Source organism: Meriones unguiculatus, chromosome 2 (assembly GCF_030254825.1).
Source record: "Meriones unguiculatus strain TT.TT164.6M chromosome 2, Bangor_MerUng_6.1, whole genome shotgun sequence".
In the NCBI taxonomy this organism is placed as follows: domain Eukaryota; kingdom Metazoa; phylum Chordata; class Mammalia; order Rodentia; family Muridae; genus Meriones; species Meriones unguiculatus.
In genome coordinates, this window is record NC_083350.1 from 51,317,101 (window position 1) to 51,335,920 (window position 18,820).

Consider the following 18,820-nt stretch of genomic DNA (forward strand, 5'->3'; position numbering starts at 1 on the left):
GTCCTGTAAATCTGCCTGTATTCCTTGTGATAGTGCTTTGGTTATTGTTTTGTTTTGTTTTCATTAAAAGACAAAGAAGCCAACAAACACTTTTCAGAGGCCGGAGAGATAGGAGGCTCAGCAGTTAAGTGCACTTATTTTCAGAGCTTCCAGATGACCCTGAGTCTCTTCCCAGTACCCATGTTGGAGGTTTGCCACTGCCTGTAACTCCAGCTCCAGGGATTCAAAACCCTCCTCTGGCCTCTGCAGGCACCGTGTCCATGTGCCACACACACAGGCATAAAGATAAATTTTTAAAGATGGAGGAAAAAATTGATTTACATTTACTTGGGGATAGGTGGGTCCATGTGTTGCACAGCAGGAATTTTGAAATCAGAGGAGAATTTGGGGCATTGGTGTTTTCGTTCCACCATATGGGTTTAAGGGATCAACTGCTCAGTGGCAAGCAGTTACCTGCTTAGCTCACCAGTCTGGTTTTGCTTTTGTTTTTGTTTTTAATGTGTGTGAGTGCTTTCCCTGGAAGTATATCTGTGCACCTCTGCACCTGGCAGCCTCCAAGGCCAGAAGAAGGTGTGACATTCCCTGGATATGGAGTTATAGATGGTTGTAAGTGGCTAGGTAGGTTCTTAGAACTGTACCCAGGTCCTCTGGAAGAGCAGCTAGTGGGCTCATTGTTTTTTTTTTTTTTTTCTTTTTACATTTATTTAAGGAGGTGGGGTCTTGTGCATGCACGAGCGCGTACACATGCATGTACATGCCACAACATGCATATGGATGTCAGAGGACTTGATTCTCTCATTGCACCATGTAGGTCCAGTTGACTGAACTCAGGTGAAGCAAGTGCCTCTATCCAGCAAGCATCTTACCAGCTCTTTTGAAGTTTTTGGGGTTTTTTTTGTTTTTGTTTTTGTTTTTGTTTTGGCTGGTTGTTTTGGCTTGGTTTTTGTATTATTTTGTTGCTTTACTATTTATTGACTTTATTTATTTATTTTGTTTGTTTTGAAACAGTACTTCTCAGAGAAGTCTGGCCTTGAACTCACAGGAATACTCCTGCTTCTGCCTCCCAAGTGCTGGGATCAAAGGCATCCACCACTATACCAGCAAAGATAAATCTCTTTACTACTTGCTAGAGAATGTCACCTGAACATCTATCTGGGGGCGGCTCCAACAGTCTCCCATACTGAAAGAAGATTTGAATCTTGGGAATCATCTAGTCAACCGTCTTTATTTCCATGAGACTCAGAGACAAGGCCCTCATTAAGGACACCCAAGAAGTGTATGACAACATTAGACTGAGAACCAGGTCTTTGAACTCCAGGGTGTACATTTAAGGCTGCTCCTACACACAGCATGCGTTCCCCCAGCCCTGTCAGGAAGACTAAAGGCTGCCCCAGGTTTCTAGGGAGCTCCCTCACCAATCTGCCCAGCTCTGAGCACCCAGGCACAGAGGTTGAAATGAGGTCTGGGGCAGAGCTATGGTGGCCCCAGTCCTGTGTTTTGTTTTGTTTGTTTTTGAAACAGGGTCTTATATGACCCAAGCTAGTCTCAAACTCATTATGTAGTTGAATTCCTAATTCTCCTGCCACTGCCTTCTGAGCGCTGGAATTACAGAAGTGTACAACTATCCCCAGGTTAAAATATCTTATTTTTAACACTGTATTCAATTCATTGCTGCTCTCTTTGAGGACAGGAGTATCTGGGGAGCATGTGTTCTCCAAGCAGGAGCTCTACCATTGAGCCCCATCCCCATCCTCATCCCCTTCACTGTTACTAGCTGCTCTTCTTTGGTTTGGGTGTTTTAAGACAGAGTCTTGCTATGTAGCTAAAGCGGGCCATGAGCCTACCCTGCGGCCAAGGCTGGCCTCAAACCCTCAATCCTCCCACTTCAGCATCTCCAGTGCTAGGATTTCAGGTGTGCATCACACCTGGCTCATTATTCTTTTTTTTTTTTTTAATTATTTACAAAGTATTTTTAAAGATTTATTTATTTTTACTTTATGTCTACATGTATTTAAGGATACTTTTTGCATGCCTGGTGCTCAAGGAGGCTGGAAGAGAGTGTGGCATCCCCTGGGGCTGGAGTTAAGGACAGTTATAAGCTGCCATATGGATGCTGGGAATCATACTCAAGTCCTCTGGAAGAGCTGCAAGTGTTCTTTGACCGCTGAGGCATCTCTCCAGTCCCTAAAAATATATATAATATGTAAAGTTTTAAGTTTGCCTACAAAATGATAAGTTTCATTGTGGTATTTTCATACTCATTTTTTAATTCCACTCCTAGGTGTATACATAATAGAAATCCTTGTACTTGCAGAAGACATTTTGTATACTCTCTTACCTTTTTCAACTTATAAAATTATTTGTCATATGCAGATATTGTGGCTTGAATGAGAATAGCCAACAGGCTCATATATTGAATATTGGTCCCTGGTTGGTAGGACTGTTTGGGAAAGATTAGGTGTGGTCTTTTTGGCAGAGGTGTGTCACTAGGGGTAGGCTTTTTGCTTTGTTTTGTTTTGTTTTGTTTTGTTTTGTTTTTTGAGTCAGGGTTTCTCTTTGTAGCCTTGGCTGACCTGTGCTTTGTAGACCAGGCTGGCCTCAAACTCACATTGATCTGCTTTCATCAGCCTCCCAGAGTCCTGGGATTAAAGGCTGTGCCACTATGCCCCATTGGAGTGGGCTTTGAGGTTTCAAAAAACTGGACCCCTTCTGAGTCCCTCTCTCTCCGCCTTGAGCTTGTAAGTCAAGGTGTGAGCTCTCAGATACTCTGCCAGTGCCTGCCTGCCGCCATGCTTCCCACTGTGATGGTCATGAACTTTGAGTCTCTGAAAGTGGAAGCCCCAAATTAAATATTTCCTTTATAAGTTTCTCTGGTCATGGTGTTTTATCACAGCAATAGAAAAGCAAGTAAGACAACAGATAATAAGAATGAGATAGCTATATATGTTGAGAAAATACCCAATAAATATTAAGTAACAGGAATGTTATGAAAATCCATAGTATAATTCAATTTAATAAACCCCATTTTGTTCACTGAAATAAATCATTTTGTTTGTTTGTTTGTTTGTTGAGATAGGGTTTCTCTGTGTAGCCCTGGCTGTCCTGGACTTACTTTGTTGACCTCGAACTCACAGAGATCTGCCTACCTCAGCCTCCCCAGTGCTGAGATTACAGGTGTGGGCCACCTCACCTAGCTCTGAAATAAATTTTAACATCAAACACAAAAATATAGGCAGTGGTTATTGCCTGTAAATTTCAATTTCAAAATTATAAATTTCTATAATGTTTCAACATTTTAAGATAACCTTATTTACTTTTGTAATCAATAAAATAATAAAGGTTTTTTTTTTAGCTTCATAAAAAAAGTGTCAGGGAGAGAATACCTATTCTGGAAAAAAGGATAGGTTTTTGTCTTGTTTTGTTTTGTTGTTTGTCTTTCCATATAATGCTGCCCATCCTGGAACTCCATGTAGACCAGGCTGGTGGCCGGCCTTCACTTCATAGAATCCACTTGTCTCTGCTGGGTCAAGGGCATGTGCAAGCATGCCCAGACTCCCCGACCCCCTTTTTGAGACAAAGTCTCACACTTAGACTGGCTTTAAATCTGTGGCAGTCTTCCTGCCTCAATCTACTAAGTGTTGAGATTACAGATGTGAACCACATACCTGACATTTTTTCCCTCTCTTTTGCAAATATTAAAGATGCACCGGAAGAGGGCACCAGACCTCACTATAGATGGCTGTGAGCCACCATATGGTTGCTGGGAATTGAACTCAGGACCTTTAGAAGAACAGTCAGCATTCTTAACCTCTGAGCCATCTAGAAAAGGTGATCCCTACAAGCTATAAAAAGAGGATTTGTGAGTACTTAAAAAATAGAAAAACTTCTTAGCTGGACAGTGGTGTCACACACCTTTAATCCCAGCACTTGGGAGGCAGAGGGAGGTGGATCTCTGAGTTTGAGGACAGCCTGATCTACGAAGTCAGTTCCAGGACAGGCAGCTACACAGAGAAATTCAGTCTTAAAGAAGGAAAAGAAAAAAAAAAGAAAGGGCCCTTCCACATCATGCCAGGCCTTCTGAGGAGTTGCCATGATTAAGGCCCACCCTCCCGAACTGAAGACATTTATGGACAGGAAGTTATCATTAAAGTCAAATGGTGGCAGACATGTATAAGGAACACTATGGGGCTTTGATCCCTATATGAATCTTGTGATCAATGGGTATGTGGAGATGGCAACTAGTGGGCAGCAGAATAACATCAGAACGGTGGTCATACGAGGAGACAGCAGCATCATGTGAGAAGCCTTGGAAAGAGCCTAAATGACATCTGTTCAGCAGAGGCATCCACATCCCTCCTTTGATTGTGATGTAGAATTGGGTCATGCACATTTTCATATGAAACTTTTTGCTAAATAAACTTTTGTGATACTCAGGAAAAAAAAGGTCTCACAAACCAGTGGCTCCCTGCTGCATCCCACCCCCAGCTCCAAATGTCTTTGTCATCTGCCCTTCCATCCTGCATCAGTATTCCAGATCCCCAGCCAGCAACATCCAGCAGTGAAGCCAAAGGCCACAAATGTTCTGACTTCCTGAGTAAAACGCCTGTGAACTGAGAGAAGACAGTGATCCCGAAGTGTGCGCAAGGACACAGCAGGGCAAGGAAAAGGGACTGGGAAAGCCTGAGAGATGCTGCCCTGACTTAGTCAGTGAATTGTCCTTTTCTATTTAGCCCCTCCCACCCATGCCCTCAAACAGGCAGAGCCAGCCATGGCGGCACACTCTTGTAATCTCAGCACTCAGGATAAAGCAGGACGGTCACAAGTTGGAGGACGGCCTGGGTTATATAGTAGTACCCTCTCAATTAAGAAAAAGTCCACTTCGAGTGATAGAGGTTCTTGGACCAGTAGAGGCGTGGAAGGGCGTCCTGTTACCCTTCAGCTCCTAGGCTCGTGTACACAGTGTGGCTTCTGCGTAGAAAATTTCCCCTCCATCTTATCCTGACTCACTTCCATTCATTCTTCAGATTTCAAATTACGGGCCACTTTCGACTAGAAACCCTTTCTTACTGCTCCCACACCTCCACGTGAGACGTGTGCTTCTTCCCTTATCCAGCACTCTCCCACTAAAAGTTGCTCACGTGTCTCTCTCTCTCCCACCACAGTTTAAGCTTCCTGAGATCAGGGGCTATGGTTGCTTTCCTCAGCGCTGTCTATGTTGATATAAGTCAGAAGTGCTATATGGGTGAATACAATGAAATGCAGGGAGAGCAAGGGAGAGAGAACCCTCCACTTGTATGGAGGGAGCATGGTTCTTAGCAGGGCGGAGGCTCCGGGGCAGGAGCATAGGCTGTATTCTCCCTTCCTCTGCCTCCCCTTCCTAGTGGACATCTCACCCCTCCCTCTCTCCTCTTCGCCTCCATCTCCTGGGATCGGTTTGGAATGAGCTTTAACTCCCTCTAGTGGCAAAACTTCAGAACGACCCCTGGGAACTCATTCTTCCCTTTGGGAAGTTCCTTCTACTTCCTTCCGCAACAGCAGAGTTCAAGGACCGGAATATAAGTAGGAAAGCAGGATATCCATTCAGCAAACAGGAGGTTTCAAGATCTGAGCCCGCCCCACCTCTCCTTCCTCAACACCAAGAGCACTGACTTGCCTCACACCCTCACCTTGTGGGCGTCTCCTGGGCTCTCCACACTCTGACTCCAGCTAATTCACAGAGATGTTGATTTCTGGGGCCTTTGGCTGATACATCAGTTCTGACTGTGGAAGAAACATCCAAAGACAGTTTGGGAACAGACAAAAAAGGGAGAGAGAGAGAAGCATAAATAAAGGGACTGAGCAACTGGCTGTGAATCCACATTCAAAACAAAACAGAGATCACGGTTGAGAATAGTTCAGGGAGCTGCGTGCTGAGCTCTGCCTCCACAGGCCCTTAAACCAGAACCCTGCCTGTGGATGAAGATCTCCCTAAGCCCCTCATTCCGCCTATTTTGATTCAAAGACAGAGGGAATGGTTGTGTTGGTCAGGCCTTCGGGTTGAATGAAGGTATCAGACGTTAGGGACGGCTGTGCACAACAATCTCCCAACCCTCCCCCATTCCGTTTAGAAGGACTCAGCTTGCAGCTTACGTCTTCACTGTCATTTCCACCAAACAAGCGCTCTGGCTCAGTCCGGTTCTCAGAGATGTTCTTCTCCTCCTCTGGCATGAGCTCATCCAGCCAGAGGAGTTCCTGTGGCGAAAAGACCCACTCCAGCACCTTTCGGACTCCCACCAGGCCCAGTAACTGCAGAAGCAGAAGCAAATCCCTTGGCTCTCAGCAACAGCCACTGGGACTTCCAGTGAGGGCTAACACAGTCCTATGAACTGGATCCTTTTTTCTTTTTTCTTTGTTTGATATTGCTTTGTTTTTGTTTTTTGAAACGTGGTTTTATGTAGCTCAGTAGCCTTGAACTTGCCCTGTAGCTGAGGATTACCTTGAGCTCCTGACCTCTCAAGTGTTAGTGCTGGGATTACAAGTGTGTACCATCAAAGCCTAGCCTTTTTTTTTTTTTTTTGAGACACGTATTCTCACTGAATGCTGGAATCACAGGTGTTCACCACCAACCCCATCCACCTTTGTTTTGCTTTAATTTTTAGGACAGGATCTCACTTTGAGGTTCAAGCTGGCCTCAAACACAATGTGATCCTTCTGCCTCAGTTTCCCAAGTATTTGGATTACAGGCCAAAAAAATCCCACTGTACCCAGTTATAGTTTATTCTCATCACATAGAAGACAACTGAAGCCCTGACTGATTAGTAAATTTCCTGAGGTCACACACGTGGCATGTGGTAACTACGTTGGTCCTATTCCAAAGCCCGTGGCTCTTAACTTTATCTTCTGATAAGCCTCACTGAGAAACAAATGTGCCAGCATTGCTCTTCAAGAATCTCAGTTATTGGGAGGGAAGGGTGGCATTGTAGACCAGCCTAAATTAGTTAGGAAAGCTGGTGAGTCGCTTATCCTACGATTAGTTCTCCTGTAAGTATCCCCCCCACCCATCTTTCTTGGTCTCAGGATTTCCAACCAGGAAGAGCCAGAAAAGTAGGTGAGAGGAGTGCTTTTCAGCCACGCTCCCTGGCTCAGAGTCTCCCAGAACCACTCAACAAGCCCCTCCAAATTACCATGAGTGGGAAGATAATGGCCGCAGGGGTAGACTTGATTATCCAAAGCAGACCCAGGCAGGCAAGCTGGATGGCTGTGAACAGGTGAACTCTACCCAGGGGCACGTGCCTCAAGAGCAGCAGGTCTGGCTGGTGTTTCTTTGGCATCAACAACAGCTGCACTCTCTTCACGAACTGGGAGAAAGAGAGGAAGAGAAAGCAGGACCTAGTGGTAATTCGGAGAAGCACTGCCGTGGGCAGGGAAGAAGGCTCCCTTGGCCTCCCCATCGAGAGCATGGCAAAAGAGCTCCTGTGTCCAGGAGAAGCAGGATAATGGATAGGACTGGGGCCGCTGGGTGGTTTGTGACGAGCTCACCTGGATGCTGCCGAGTGCCGCCACCCCCATGTACAGGAAGATGCCGTAGAGCACAGGCATCGGGATGAACTAGCAGGAAAAAGCAGGGAGGCATCGAAGGAGCTTACCTTCCAGCCTCCCAGATGCCCACCCTCGGCCTCCAGAGTGGAGTCCTCCAGGCCTTTCTCTTCCTCTCACATTCCACATGCCTGATTTCATCAAGTCTTTTCACGTCAATCACATGAGATAAATCATTATCATTTTCTGCATTTTACAGACAGGTGAGGAGACCCAGAGACAAAGTAATTTGCCCCTACCTCACCTGCCTCTGCAGTCTTTTTAGTCCATCACGGCATCGATGGCCTAGAACTTTACATCCTCCTGTCCTATTCCTGAATGTTGTGATTATAACATTGAGCTACCATATCTTGTCTTACCCATCACCTTTCCCTCTTCTCTACATGCTCTCAAACACTGTCCTCCCCCACCCCCATCCATGCGCTAGCGTTTGCTTCTTTTGCTTTACTGTTCTTTCCTCTTAAAACGTTCCTTTTGCTTGGGCATTGTGGCACACACCTGTGATCCCCATACTTGGGAGGCAGACACAGGAAGATGGCTATAAATTCAAAGCCAGCCTGGTCTGTGTAGCAAGTTCCATGCTAGCCAAGGCTCCAAAGTAAAACCCTGTCTCAACCAACCAACCAACCAATGGATCAATCAATCAGTTAATCAAATACTTGGATTTCATATCCATTCATGCTTCATCTTATTTCACCCAGGAAAAGGTCTTCTCTGTCTGCTCAGTCTGAAGTAGCCACAGCGCTGTTTGCAAAACTTTTTAAATACTTATTTACTATTATTGTTATATGTGTGCCACAGTTTGTGTATGGAGGCCAAAGGTCGATTTATGGGGGTGGCTTTTCTCCTTCCACCACAGGTTCTAAGGACTGCACCCAGGTCAGTCGTCAGTCCTGCGTGGCAAGGGCTTTTGCCCACTCAACCTCTGACCAGGCCAGGCCTAGCACTCTTAATCATTTTATCCGGTGTTGTTTTCTCATAGAAGTTATCACATGAAGTTATCCTGTTGCCTTAACTTCTAAAAAGCTGTCTTCTCTCAGCAGACTCCAAGGAGGATGGAGACAGTTCTGGCAACAGCGGCTGGCACGCCATTTATGAGAGTCAGCCTACTTAGCAAGTGGTTAATCCGGTCTGTCTGGCTGTCCCACTGCACTACTCCTCCCAGCCTCTGTGACCTCGGCCCTGCCTCACCTCCTGCCTTTTGTCCTCTTGCCAATGACTCTTGTCTGACATTTCCACACCCTTCTTGACTGCTTTGCTATCTTGGCTTGTTGACCTTTTCTTCTGGAGCTAGCCAGTTATGTCTGTGTAGGGGTGTGTGTGTTTGTGTGCGTGTGTATGCATGCATGTGTGGTGTGTGAGTTTCTGGTAGTTTAGTTCCACATCCCTTTTCAATTCTCCTCTTCCCCTCTTGTAGGTACCAAGCACAGTGGGGTACCCAGTACAAGTTTCATGACCCTTGAGGAAGAGTAAAGTTTTTTTGCCTCACGGTTTCTCTGGGATATGAATATTCACTTAAACTCAAGCTTGTTGGAGGGCTGGAACAAAGGCATTATTAGAAGCCCAGGGGGTGATGGTATGCCACGTCCTAGTCCACTGAACACAAGTCCTACTGGCCAAAAACTTAGGTATATTTCTTTTATTTTTAATTTTATATAAGGTCTCATGTGGACCAAGACGGTTTCAAACCTGCTATATAACTGAGGTGAGGTTAGCCTTGAACTCAAACTCCTGATCCTCTGCCTCCCAAGTGCTGAATTACAAGTATAAAACGACCACACCTGGTCTATTCTGGTGTCTTTTGTTGTTATTGATACTACATTGTGAGTGGTCTGTGTCTGTGTAGGTGTATATAAGCACGGAGGTCAGAGAATAACTTATCGGAATCATCTCTCACCTTCATCCTGTAGACCAGACCTAGTATAAAACTCAGGTCTTCGGGCTTGTTAGCAAATGCTTTTATTCTCTGAGCCATCTCAGACTCCTTCTGGTTTTTTTGGTTTCTTTTGAGACAGGGTCTCACACTGTAGCCCAAGCTGGCATGCAGCTTACTGTGTATACAAGCTGACCTGAAATTTGAAGCAAGCCTCCTACCTCAACTCCCAGTTCTGGGATTACAGGCCTAAGCCACCATGCTCCAGAAGTCTGGATTTTTTGTTTGTTTTTGTTTTGTTTTGTTTTTTTAATTTGAGAAATGGATGCCTGGTAGACACTTACAAGTTACTTTATATTTGTAACCTTCAGGTTTCTCATTTGTGGAGTATGTGTATCTCTTAGAGCTAGTCAGCATGAGGATTAACTGAAACCATATACTCAGCCAGTGTCAGCTCTGTTGTTATTGCTGCACTGGCCCTTATCCTGGCCAAACACGCACCTTGAGCACAGGTGCCAGGAAGACGGAGACTCCTGTGAGGATGAACACAGCCAAGCCTGTCAGCCGCTGTTCCCTGTGGGGAGAAGGAGGAATTAGCTGGGTCTGAGCACACTCCTAACACCCAGGCTAGAGACCTTAACCCAGCCTGGTACAGACATGGCAGCCAGAGAAGAGAAGAAGTATTCCCTCAACAGGATACCTGGCAAAGGGCCTTCGCCTGCTGTGAAAAACGGAAAGAAAAGGCAGGGCACTCCAGCATGGGGCTCCTGGCCTCTCCATCAGTTCAGGTTCATCCTTGTTTTGTTTGTTTGGTTTTGTTTTTGGTTTTTCGAGACAGGACTTTTCTACAGCTGTCCTGGAACTCACTCTGTAGGTCAGGCTGGCCTCAAGCTCACATAGATCTGCCTGCCTCTGCCTCTCTCCCAAGTGCTGGGATTAAATGTGTGCATCACTATGCCTAACTGCTGTTTTTATGTTTTACTTAGGTGGGAAATTAATAATTTTTCACTGCCATAAAGACTTACAGTCCATAATTCACCAAATTTGTCAGTTTTATGATTTTAGGTAGACTGAGTTCCTAAGAGTCACAAAATTGTTTTTGTCACGGATTCCTTTGCAACATACATTGAGTGGGGACTGTATCTCACCCTCCACTTTAGCCCTGACTGCATTCACCCTTACATTTATAGTGCTCTCTTGGAGGCTCCTTGCCCATCTCAAAGTGCAGAATCCACCACCCACTTATCCACTGCAGTTCCTAGAGGCCACAAGCTAAGAATTGAAGCTATTCAAATAACTCGCACATCCCTTCTCACTCCAGCCTACTGATTATAGGCTTCACCTGATGCCCAGAAAGTGGGGGGCTTCGCCAGGGACACAGGCTTCGCTCTCTTTCCGAAGACTGTCCATGTGGGCCAAGGAGATGACAGTGGCTGAGACGTACCAAGGCAGCCCAAGTGCTGATGTGAAGAGCATCAAAACAGCCACACAGAAGAGGTCCAGGTGGAAGCCGGCTCCCTTCTGCAGGGGAGGCGGGTTGTTCGGAAGCTAGAAGCGCAGCCTGGACCCCCACCCTGGAGTTTCCGTCCCTAGTCTGGGACTTTACCTGAAAGCCTTACTTACCTGCAGTCTATATTCTGCACGGTTGAGAATGACTGCCGTGATCTGCTGGTCCATGAAGATAAGGATAGACAGTAGTAGAGCAGGCACAGCAGCTGCCACACTCAACCACCAGGGGTTAGCACCGGAAGGAGACACCAGCCAGCCACGCCCGGGGAGTGTAGGCTGAGGGGACATTCCACGGACAGGTTGGAAAACGTCTCCCAAGAATGCTTCACCTGCATAGCCCTACCCCCACCCTGGCACTCTCCCACAATGCACCTCTTGCTCCCAAGACCTTAGATGCTAGGTAATAGCACTGTCACAGACATACGTACAGACACACACACACACACACACACACTACTCTCCTTCTCCTCCAGTATATGCCAGTGCCTTAAAAGAACAGAAGGAAGCAGGGCTCTGAACTTTGGTTCCCGGGGGCCCTCTTTCTCTGGAGGAAAAACTGGCGAATACAAGCTGCACACACTGCTTTGTGCTTATTCCCAGCCTTCCCTCTTAGTCTCCCCCTCCCCCCCAACACATACACACCCAGAACGGGGCAGCTCAGGTTCAGACCTGCCACCACTGTCTGGCAGAGGTGGAGCAGGGTTAGGTGTGTCTGCGTCTGCTCTGATTATAAGCGTCTGTGGTGGGGAGGGGGCCCAGGCGGTTGGCAGGGGTTCTGAGCCCTAAAGCCACCCCTGGAGAGCCTCCTTGCTGTTCTGCCCTGGTGGGGCCTGGGGGGAAAGTTTTCCGATTGTCCAGGCAAAGTCTGGTCCTGTATACTGTCATGCCCTACAGAAGAAGCTCCAGCTTTACTGAATCTGAGTTGACAGTGAGGGATGAAAAGAAGAGCAGGGTGTATGGAAGTGAGGGATGAAAAGAAGAGCAGGGTGTATGGAAGTGGGCAGGGCCGATGGCAGGGAGAAGCCATAACAGCAGCACATACTGAGGTATGTGCCAAACATTGTAGTACCTATGATATGTAAACTCTAAAACAACCTATGGCAGGACTGCTTTCAATTATCCCATCGTGATGCATGCCTGGAATCACAGCATATGGGATCAGATAGGGGCTTAAAATAGGAGGATATGAGTTCAAGGACAGCCTCAGCTACGTAGGGAGTTTGAGGAAAATCTGAACTACATGAGACTCTGTCTTTTAAAAAGTAGATGCCTAGGGGTTGGAGAGAAGGCTCAGAGATTAAGAGTACTGGCTACTCTTCCAGAGGTCATGAGTTCAATTCTCATCAACCACACTGTGGCTCATGACCATCTATAATGAGATCTGCTGCAGGCACACATGCAGGCAGAAAACTGTACATAAATAAATAAAAATAAATAAATCTTTTTAAAAAATTTTAAAAGGTAGATGCCTAGAGCAAGCTAGGAAGAGGCAGAAATGGAATTCAAACCCAAGGCCTGCTACCTAGAGCCCATCTTCCAACACCTACCCTATAATAATAATAACCACTGTATACAGCATTCTCTATGCACGTACGTGTCTGTCGGAACACCTCATTTTATCACTCAGCAATTCTGTGAAGCCATTATTTTTACTGTCTCTATCATGAGTGAAGGAAGAAGCTCAGAGGAAAAGAAGCATGGAATTTATTGTATCTTATTACTCAAAACCTGCTGGCCCCACTATCCATCCTCTCCCCTCCTCATTCGGTCCAGCTCTCACCTTGAATTCCGTGGGCACCAAGAGCTTTGGTGTGGCTAGGCCCAGAAAGGCGTCAAGGCCACAGCCCAGCAGGATGGCCAGGACGGAGGAAAAGTCGCCGATCACCTTGCGTACCTGGCCATACAGTGGGTGGTTTAGTCTGGGTCTGCCATCCCATTCCTTTTTTTTAACCTTTCCCATTTGCAGACAGAATCTAAGGCCAAACACAGACCTTTCCCACAGAGAGAAAGATGGCACTCACCACAGAGGGGAAGAGGCGGCTGTTCTTCACGTGCTTGAGGGCAATGGCACAAAGGAAAGAGGCAAAGAAGAGGAGAAGGGAGAAGAAGGCGATGTCTGGAACAGTATGACAACCAGGGCCGCGAGGGTAGCCTCCTTGCTGGAAGCACTCTGACGGAGGCAGCAAGGATGCATTGACCAGGCCTAGGTGCTGAATAGAGGAGTGGCCAGTTATTGGACAACGGGCGACAGAGGAAAGTGCTCCAGTGTCTTGGACCCACCTCAAAGGAAGGGGAACCCGCAGAGACATCAGGGACTCAGGATGGGCCATAGGCTAAGTGAAAGTAACCAGTGAAGCTTTCTTCCCTCCATGGGCGGGAAGAGCCGAAGACCACCAACTCTATGCCTTCTCGGACCTTCTCAGGAGGAGGCTCTCACCAGGCTTAAGGCATGATCTGTGTCTTCAAGCCTTGTGCTCATCCACTCAGATGCATTCCCTGGGAAGCAGATAATTCAGGCGTAAGCCCTCCTTCCTTGAGAAACTATTCTCCAAAGGATCCTAACGTGTTATTCCACCTAAACGAGAAAGTTCTTCATGCTGATGCCTCTGGTTCTGTTGCACTTGGGTGCGTTCTCAGGTTGCTGCTCCACATACTCATGCCCTCAGATTCTCTACCCATCCGTGTCTCTGGTGCTGAGTACAAAACCGAGCATCAAACATGGACCAAATTTGTGAGCTCAGAAATTTATGTGTACCAGAGCAAGACCCGGTCTCATTCAGGTCTAGTAGACTCACGCACACATTAAAAATTATCCAGGGCCTGGAGAGATGGCTCAGAGGTTTAAGAGCACTGGCTGCTCTTCCAGAGGTCCTGAGCTCAATTCCCAGTAGCCATATGGTGGCTCATAACCATCTATAACAAGATCTGGTGCCCTCTTCTGGTGTGAAGGCACACATGTAGGCAGAACACGGTGTACATAATAACTAAATAGGTGTTTGAAAACAGAAAAGATACGCTTTTAGCTAGGTAGTTGGTGGTTCATGCTTATGATCCCAGCAGTTGGAGATGGAGGCAGGAGAATCAGCAGTTCAGCGTCATCTTTGGTTAAATATTGAATTGGAGACCAGACTACACCTGGGACCCTGTCTCACCCAGGACTACCACCTCCCCGCAAAGGACACTTTGCCTGTGGCTGATGCTGCATTCCACGTGGAGGGATCCATGCAGGTGTAACACAGACCTCTCCACATACTTATCTGCTCTCACTCAGATATGATTTACTTGATCGGTGAATTTGGGAAAGGAAGCTAGGCGTGCCTGGTCCTGCCCTTCCCTCTCCCTTTTCTCTGGAGTAATCCGCCTGGTTGGTGTAGCCAGCTCTGCTCCTCTGGTGCAACACAGTCCCCCATCCAGTGCTGCCGCCCTTGGTCGGGTAAGTGTAATTCTGGCTTCCCTCTTAAGAAGCCATATGTAGAACCCACACTCTTCCATCAGGACAGAGGTGAGGACAATACTGCGACCTCCATAGATTTATTTTGTAACAGGTCCAGAACCAGAAGGGGGACTGCTGGCTACTGGAGAAGTACTCAACATGTTGCCAAACTTAGTCCATTTCCCACCTCTTTCCTCACCAGGACAAAATGCCCAGTTTCCCTCACCTACCTCCTGGGCCTGGGTATTGACAGAAGCACCCATAGGCAGGAGATCCTGGCCTTTGGATTGGATAGGCATGGATCAAGTTGAGCATTTTCCCCATGGCATCATAAATGAAGATGAGGCTGATGAGAGCACAGAAGCCTTCCTCTGTGAAGCGGGTGAAGTAACGCACCAGCAAGCTGGCCTCTGTAGCCACCAGTACCAGGCAAAATGTGGCCACCCAGATGCCTACCCACAGGCGGAAGGGCAGGTAGTCCAGGTTGTAATCTCTGTGGGAGTGAGAGACAGGGCTGTGTGCATCTATCCCAGATCAGACGCATCCTCGAGCGAGAGACAGCACCCACCCTCTCTCTTCACCCAGTTAGGACCAGCTGAGGGTGTGCCCTCCCATGGGCTGGTGAAGTGGGAGAGGTCTCCTACCTGCTAAAAGAGAAAAGCAGACGCTCAAATACCAGCACTGGCCCCGTGCTACTAAGGATGGTGAGGGGCTGACCTGCCATTAGGCAGAAGGCAGCTCCAGCCACCGCTGTGCCCAGGAAGCTCTCCAGCACTCCCTGGAAGTGGACAGAGCTCACCGTAAGACCCCGGGAATCCCAACATAGGAGCCCAAGCTTCTGTGGGGTCTCAGCCCTGCTCGCAGTCCCAAGAGGTCAGGCAAGCGGTGTCCAGAGTTTATGCCAATCCCATTACACAAATCCACGCACCTGGGCACCTTCAGTGGCATCTCCCAGCAGACCCCCAAAAGTGATGGCATTCGTGACTGTAGCCAGGTAAATGTAGAGCACAGCCGGGAAACACTGGGGGTGTAGGGCGTCCAAGAAATCGCTGGGGTACCAGCATGCCTTCCGGCGCACGTCCTGAATAAGACCCCCAAACAGCCTCCCGCCCAAGGGTCGTCAGCGATCCAGGATTCCTCATCCCACGCCTGCCTCCTGCTTTTCTCTGTATCCAGCATCGCCCCTCCCTCATTGTCTACACATTTTGATGCCCCTGTGACTCTTTCATAGGATCCCAACCCTTGCTCCTACCCAGCTCCCCTCACCTGCCGGTCCTTTGCAATTCTGGGCTGGGTGCGTGGGGCCCATGGTGGTGCTTGTCCTCTGCCAAGGCTGCACTTTGAAGGCAGAGCCCGGTGACCTCCTGCAGTTCTGACGGGAGCCTGGGCAGAATGGGAACCCCAGACTGGCTGACATCTCCAGTCAACCTGAGATTTGCTTCTAGGGTAGTTGATGCCCCGCCCCCTGGAGGCTACTGCGACGGGAGCTGAGGGCGTCCTCAAGCTGTCAGACAGAAGTTAGATCCGGGTCACAGTCCCAACGTATGAATGCCAAGCTTAGCTGGGGATCGCGGTAGACCCATAACCAAGGGAAAGATCTCTGTGAAATTATGACCCCAGGTACCTTTTGTGCTGAGAGGGTAGGCTTTTGGGCGGGGGAATCCGGGCTGTCCGGTCCCACCGACCTGGGGGTAGAGCTGTCACCTCCTGTAGAAAGGCATCCAGGGCTGCCAAGAGGTCATGAAGATTGCTTGCCCGACGAGCTGACCACTGGAATTGCTGCATTTAATCCCACAGAATGGACGGTGAGTGCATGTTTGCACTCATGTGTTTTAACTTGTATTTTCCCAAAACCACACTCACCCAGGCTACAAGCGGACAAATTCATGATTTACTCGTAAACACATACACTCATTCTTTCTTTCTTTCATTCTGTGCCTACCTTGGGCCAGTATTACAGCTACATTGGTAGATACGGAGACTTCAGCCCCCGTGTTACAGAAACAAAGCCGCACTCTGCCTCACTGTTACTCCTGATCACATACACACAGTGCATTCACATGTTCCATCCACGCACACACATTTGCACATACGCACACACATTTGCACATATGCACACAGAGGAACGCCTGGCCCACTCACCTGGTCACTGAGGAGGACAGCTGCCGCCCGACCCATCTCATGGTAGCTCCTTCCTGGGGTGGGAGGACCCAAAAGGAGGCAGAAAAACCTGAAGAAGGAATGGGGCTTCCAGGATGCTTCCTCATAGGGCAGCACTCCTGCTGATTAAAGCAGCTTGTGACTGACACTTAGCTCTGACCTCTGACCTCCCTACCTGCTCAAGTACACACCAGCTCTGCCGAACCACCCCTAGGGAGCATTTCCTACACACTCTCAGGGAACTGGAATCAAAGACCCTATGCTCCTCAGTAAAGGCCCTTCTTTTGGGCCCAGGAGCCCTGGCTCGGTCACCTCACCTGCTGGGCAGGATCACCTCTGTAAGAGGCTCCAGCACCACTGGATTCCGCAGTCTCAGGAAGGCCCCTAGTGGCTGTGTCAGGAAGCCCAGCTCTCCTGCTAACACGGCTGCTGCCTCAGCTCCTGGAGGCAGCTTCTGTCTCAAGGGGTTCTGGTGCTGAATGGCAGAGGATGAGAGGTTATTGAAGGAGGGTGATGTCGGCAGAAACTCAACAGCCGAAGAGCCTGATGGTAGGTGGGGCTCTGTTAATTCCTGATCGTCTTCCTCCCAGCCTTGGCCGAGGAAGGACCACAAACCTTCAGGAGGGCGTCCTCATCACGAGAGGCGGTTCTGAAAGCCTTAGACCCTGCAAGAACAGGAACACAGAGTGGTGAAGAAGAGCACGGCTTCAGGGACAGGCCCACCAGGGCGTCCCAGGCTGGGGGCAGTTGTGATGCCACCCTCCAGGGTAACTGAAGACTGAATGAGAAGACACTGCTTGTGAGGCTCCCGGCACAGTGCCTCCCAAGCACGCCTCTTTGAAGAGCCCTGGCTGTTATGCCCCTGGCACTCCCACTCTACTGCCTTCACCATTACCAGCAGTTTCTTCTGGCCCACGAACGTTGGCCTGAGGATTTGGCTCAAACAAAGAAGATACCTGGGATCGTCTTACCCCAGAGTTTTGATCCCAGGCCCAAAGAGGAATCTCTCACCTTTGCAGGGCCTGATGCCTGTGGTCTCGATGTGGTGCTGGGGTCTCTGCAGAAGCAGCGCCTGAAGCTGCCCTCTCAGTTCTGGGCTCAGTGACTCCTCACCGACCACCTGCTCTGGAGAACAGATGTGAAGTTCAAAGCCTCTCCTAACATCTCTGTCCTTCCACTGGCTCCCTTGCCCACTTCTTCCTCTGAGTCTCAGGAAATTCAAGAGCCAATGAACCCCCTCTCTCGTTTTGACACAAGGGTCTCACTACATAAGCCAATCTGTCCAAATTTTCAGCGATCATCCTGCCTTTGCCTCCCGAGTGGTGAGATTACAGACGTGTGCCACCACGCCCAGCTGCTTTACCATCACTATTTCTGTGACAGAAATAGAAAAATCCCTGGGCTAGGATAAGCTCTGGAAGATCCCAAGACTTTAAGAGAAATTCCCACGAAATGGAATGTCTTCCCCAGCCTACCCACAAGCTCCAGGAGGCTCTGAGCTTGACAGTCCAGCAGTACAATGCCCTCAGCCAACAGTCTTCGAAGTTCCTGGAGGTTGGGTAGTGCCAGGGTAGGCACATGGGGGGCACTCCACCGGCCTGCGCCTACTTCTAGCTTTTCCTCAAACAGCAACCACCTGTGATGGAGGGATAGACAGTGCTGTTGGGAGAATCTCCCGTGTCAAGGACATGGGTAGGGCAGGGTGCCTGCCTTTGGCCCAGTTGTTCAGCATCTCTCTCCCTGAACATTTGCCCCTCATTAGGTCTTAGAGAGCTCAAAACCATATTGGTTTTGTATTGTAGAAGAAGCTGAGTCTAATGCAGAGAAGAAGACAAAGGAAAAGAAATCCTACTTTGAGGTAGGACAGATGCTATAGAACTAGCCAGGTCCCACTCACCTGCCTGTCTCTCTCCACTCCAGTGCCTGGGGCCAGCCTAGCAGCTCATTTAGTTGAATGAAGAGCACTGGGTCCTTGGATGCCCCCAATTCCCCATTGTCTGTGTCTGAGGGGCCATCAAGGCTAGGGCCAGGGCCAAGGCCACTGTCCAGTTCCTCTGCAAGAACATTTTCGTGAGCACCAGAATGTTCAAAATCCTCTTGTCCTGGCAGCTTCATCTTGGAAAAACTTGCATAGAATCTTGGGGGCTGTGCAGTGTGGGGGCCCTCTGGCTGGCTGCATTTATACCTGTCAGCACAGTACAGCATCACAAAAGCAAAAGCCTGTTGGCTCCGGGAAATACTGGTCATGTCCTCCTCTACTTGGTGTCTGA

The 18,820-nt window shown here is 48.5% G+C and overlaps 1 protein-coding gene and 1 pseudogene across 6 annotated transcripts; one reads left to right on the top strand and one right to left on the bottom strand.

Annotated features, from left to right (window-relative positions):
* Nucleotides 1-1,270: 1,270 nt before the first annotated feature.
* Slc4a9 (solute carrier family 4 member 9) lies at nt 1,271-18,719 on the bottom strand. 6 transcript variants are annotated; one of them, XM_021651702.2, is made up of 22 exons: nt 18,448-18,719; nt 18,026-18,186; nt 17,562-17,675; nt 17,166-17,215; nt 16,868-17,025; nt 16,533-16,620; nt 16,015-16,169; nt 15,657-15,894; nt 15,319-15,411; nt 15,035-15,168; nt 14,621-14,883; nt 13,395-13,453; nt 12,979-13,167; nt 12,738-12,851; nt 11,072-11,233; nt 10,893-10,969; nt 9,950-10,022; nt 7,519-7,587; nt 7,164-7,337; nt 6,130-6,285; nt 5,667-5,760; nt 1,271-2,184 (listed from the first exon to the last, which is right to left on the bottom strand). In XM_021651702.2, the coding sequence occupies exons 1-21, from the start codon at nt 18,663-18,665 to the stop codon at nt 5,707-5,709; spliced, it is 2,799 nt and encodes a 932-aa protein (XP_021507377.1). In that variant the 5' UTR covers nt 18,666-18,719; the 3' UTR covers nt 1,271-2,184; nt 5,667-5,706. The 6 variants fall into 6 exon arrangements, with proteins under 6 accessions (XP_021507377.1, XP_021507378.1, XP_021507376.1 ...); XM_021651703.2 differs by having other exon boundaries at nt 1,272-2,184; nt 15,319-15,493; nt 15,657-15,773; nt 18,448-18,718; XM_021651701.2 differs by having other exon boundaries at nt 1,272-2,184; nt 6,130-6,231; nt 10,791-10,969; nt 18,448-18,718.
* Nucleotides 3,603-4,321, top strand: LOC110557365 (small nuclear ribonucleoprotein G-like; annotated as a pseudogene).
* Nucleotides 18,720-18,820: the final 101 nt, after the last annotated feature.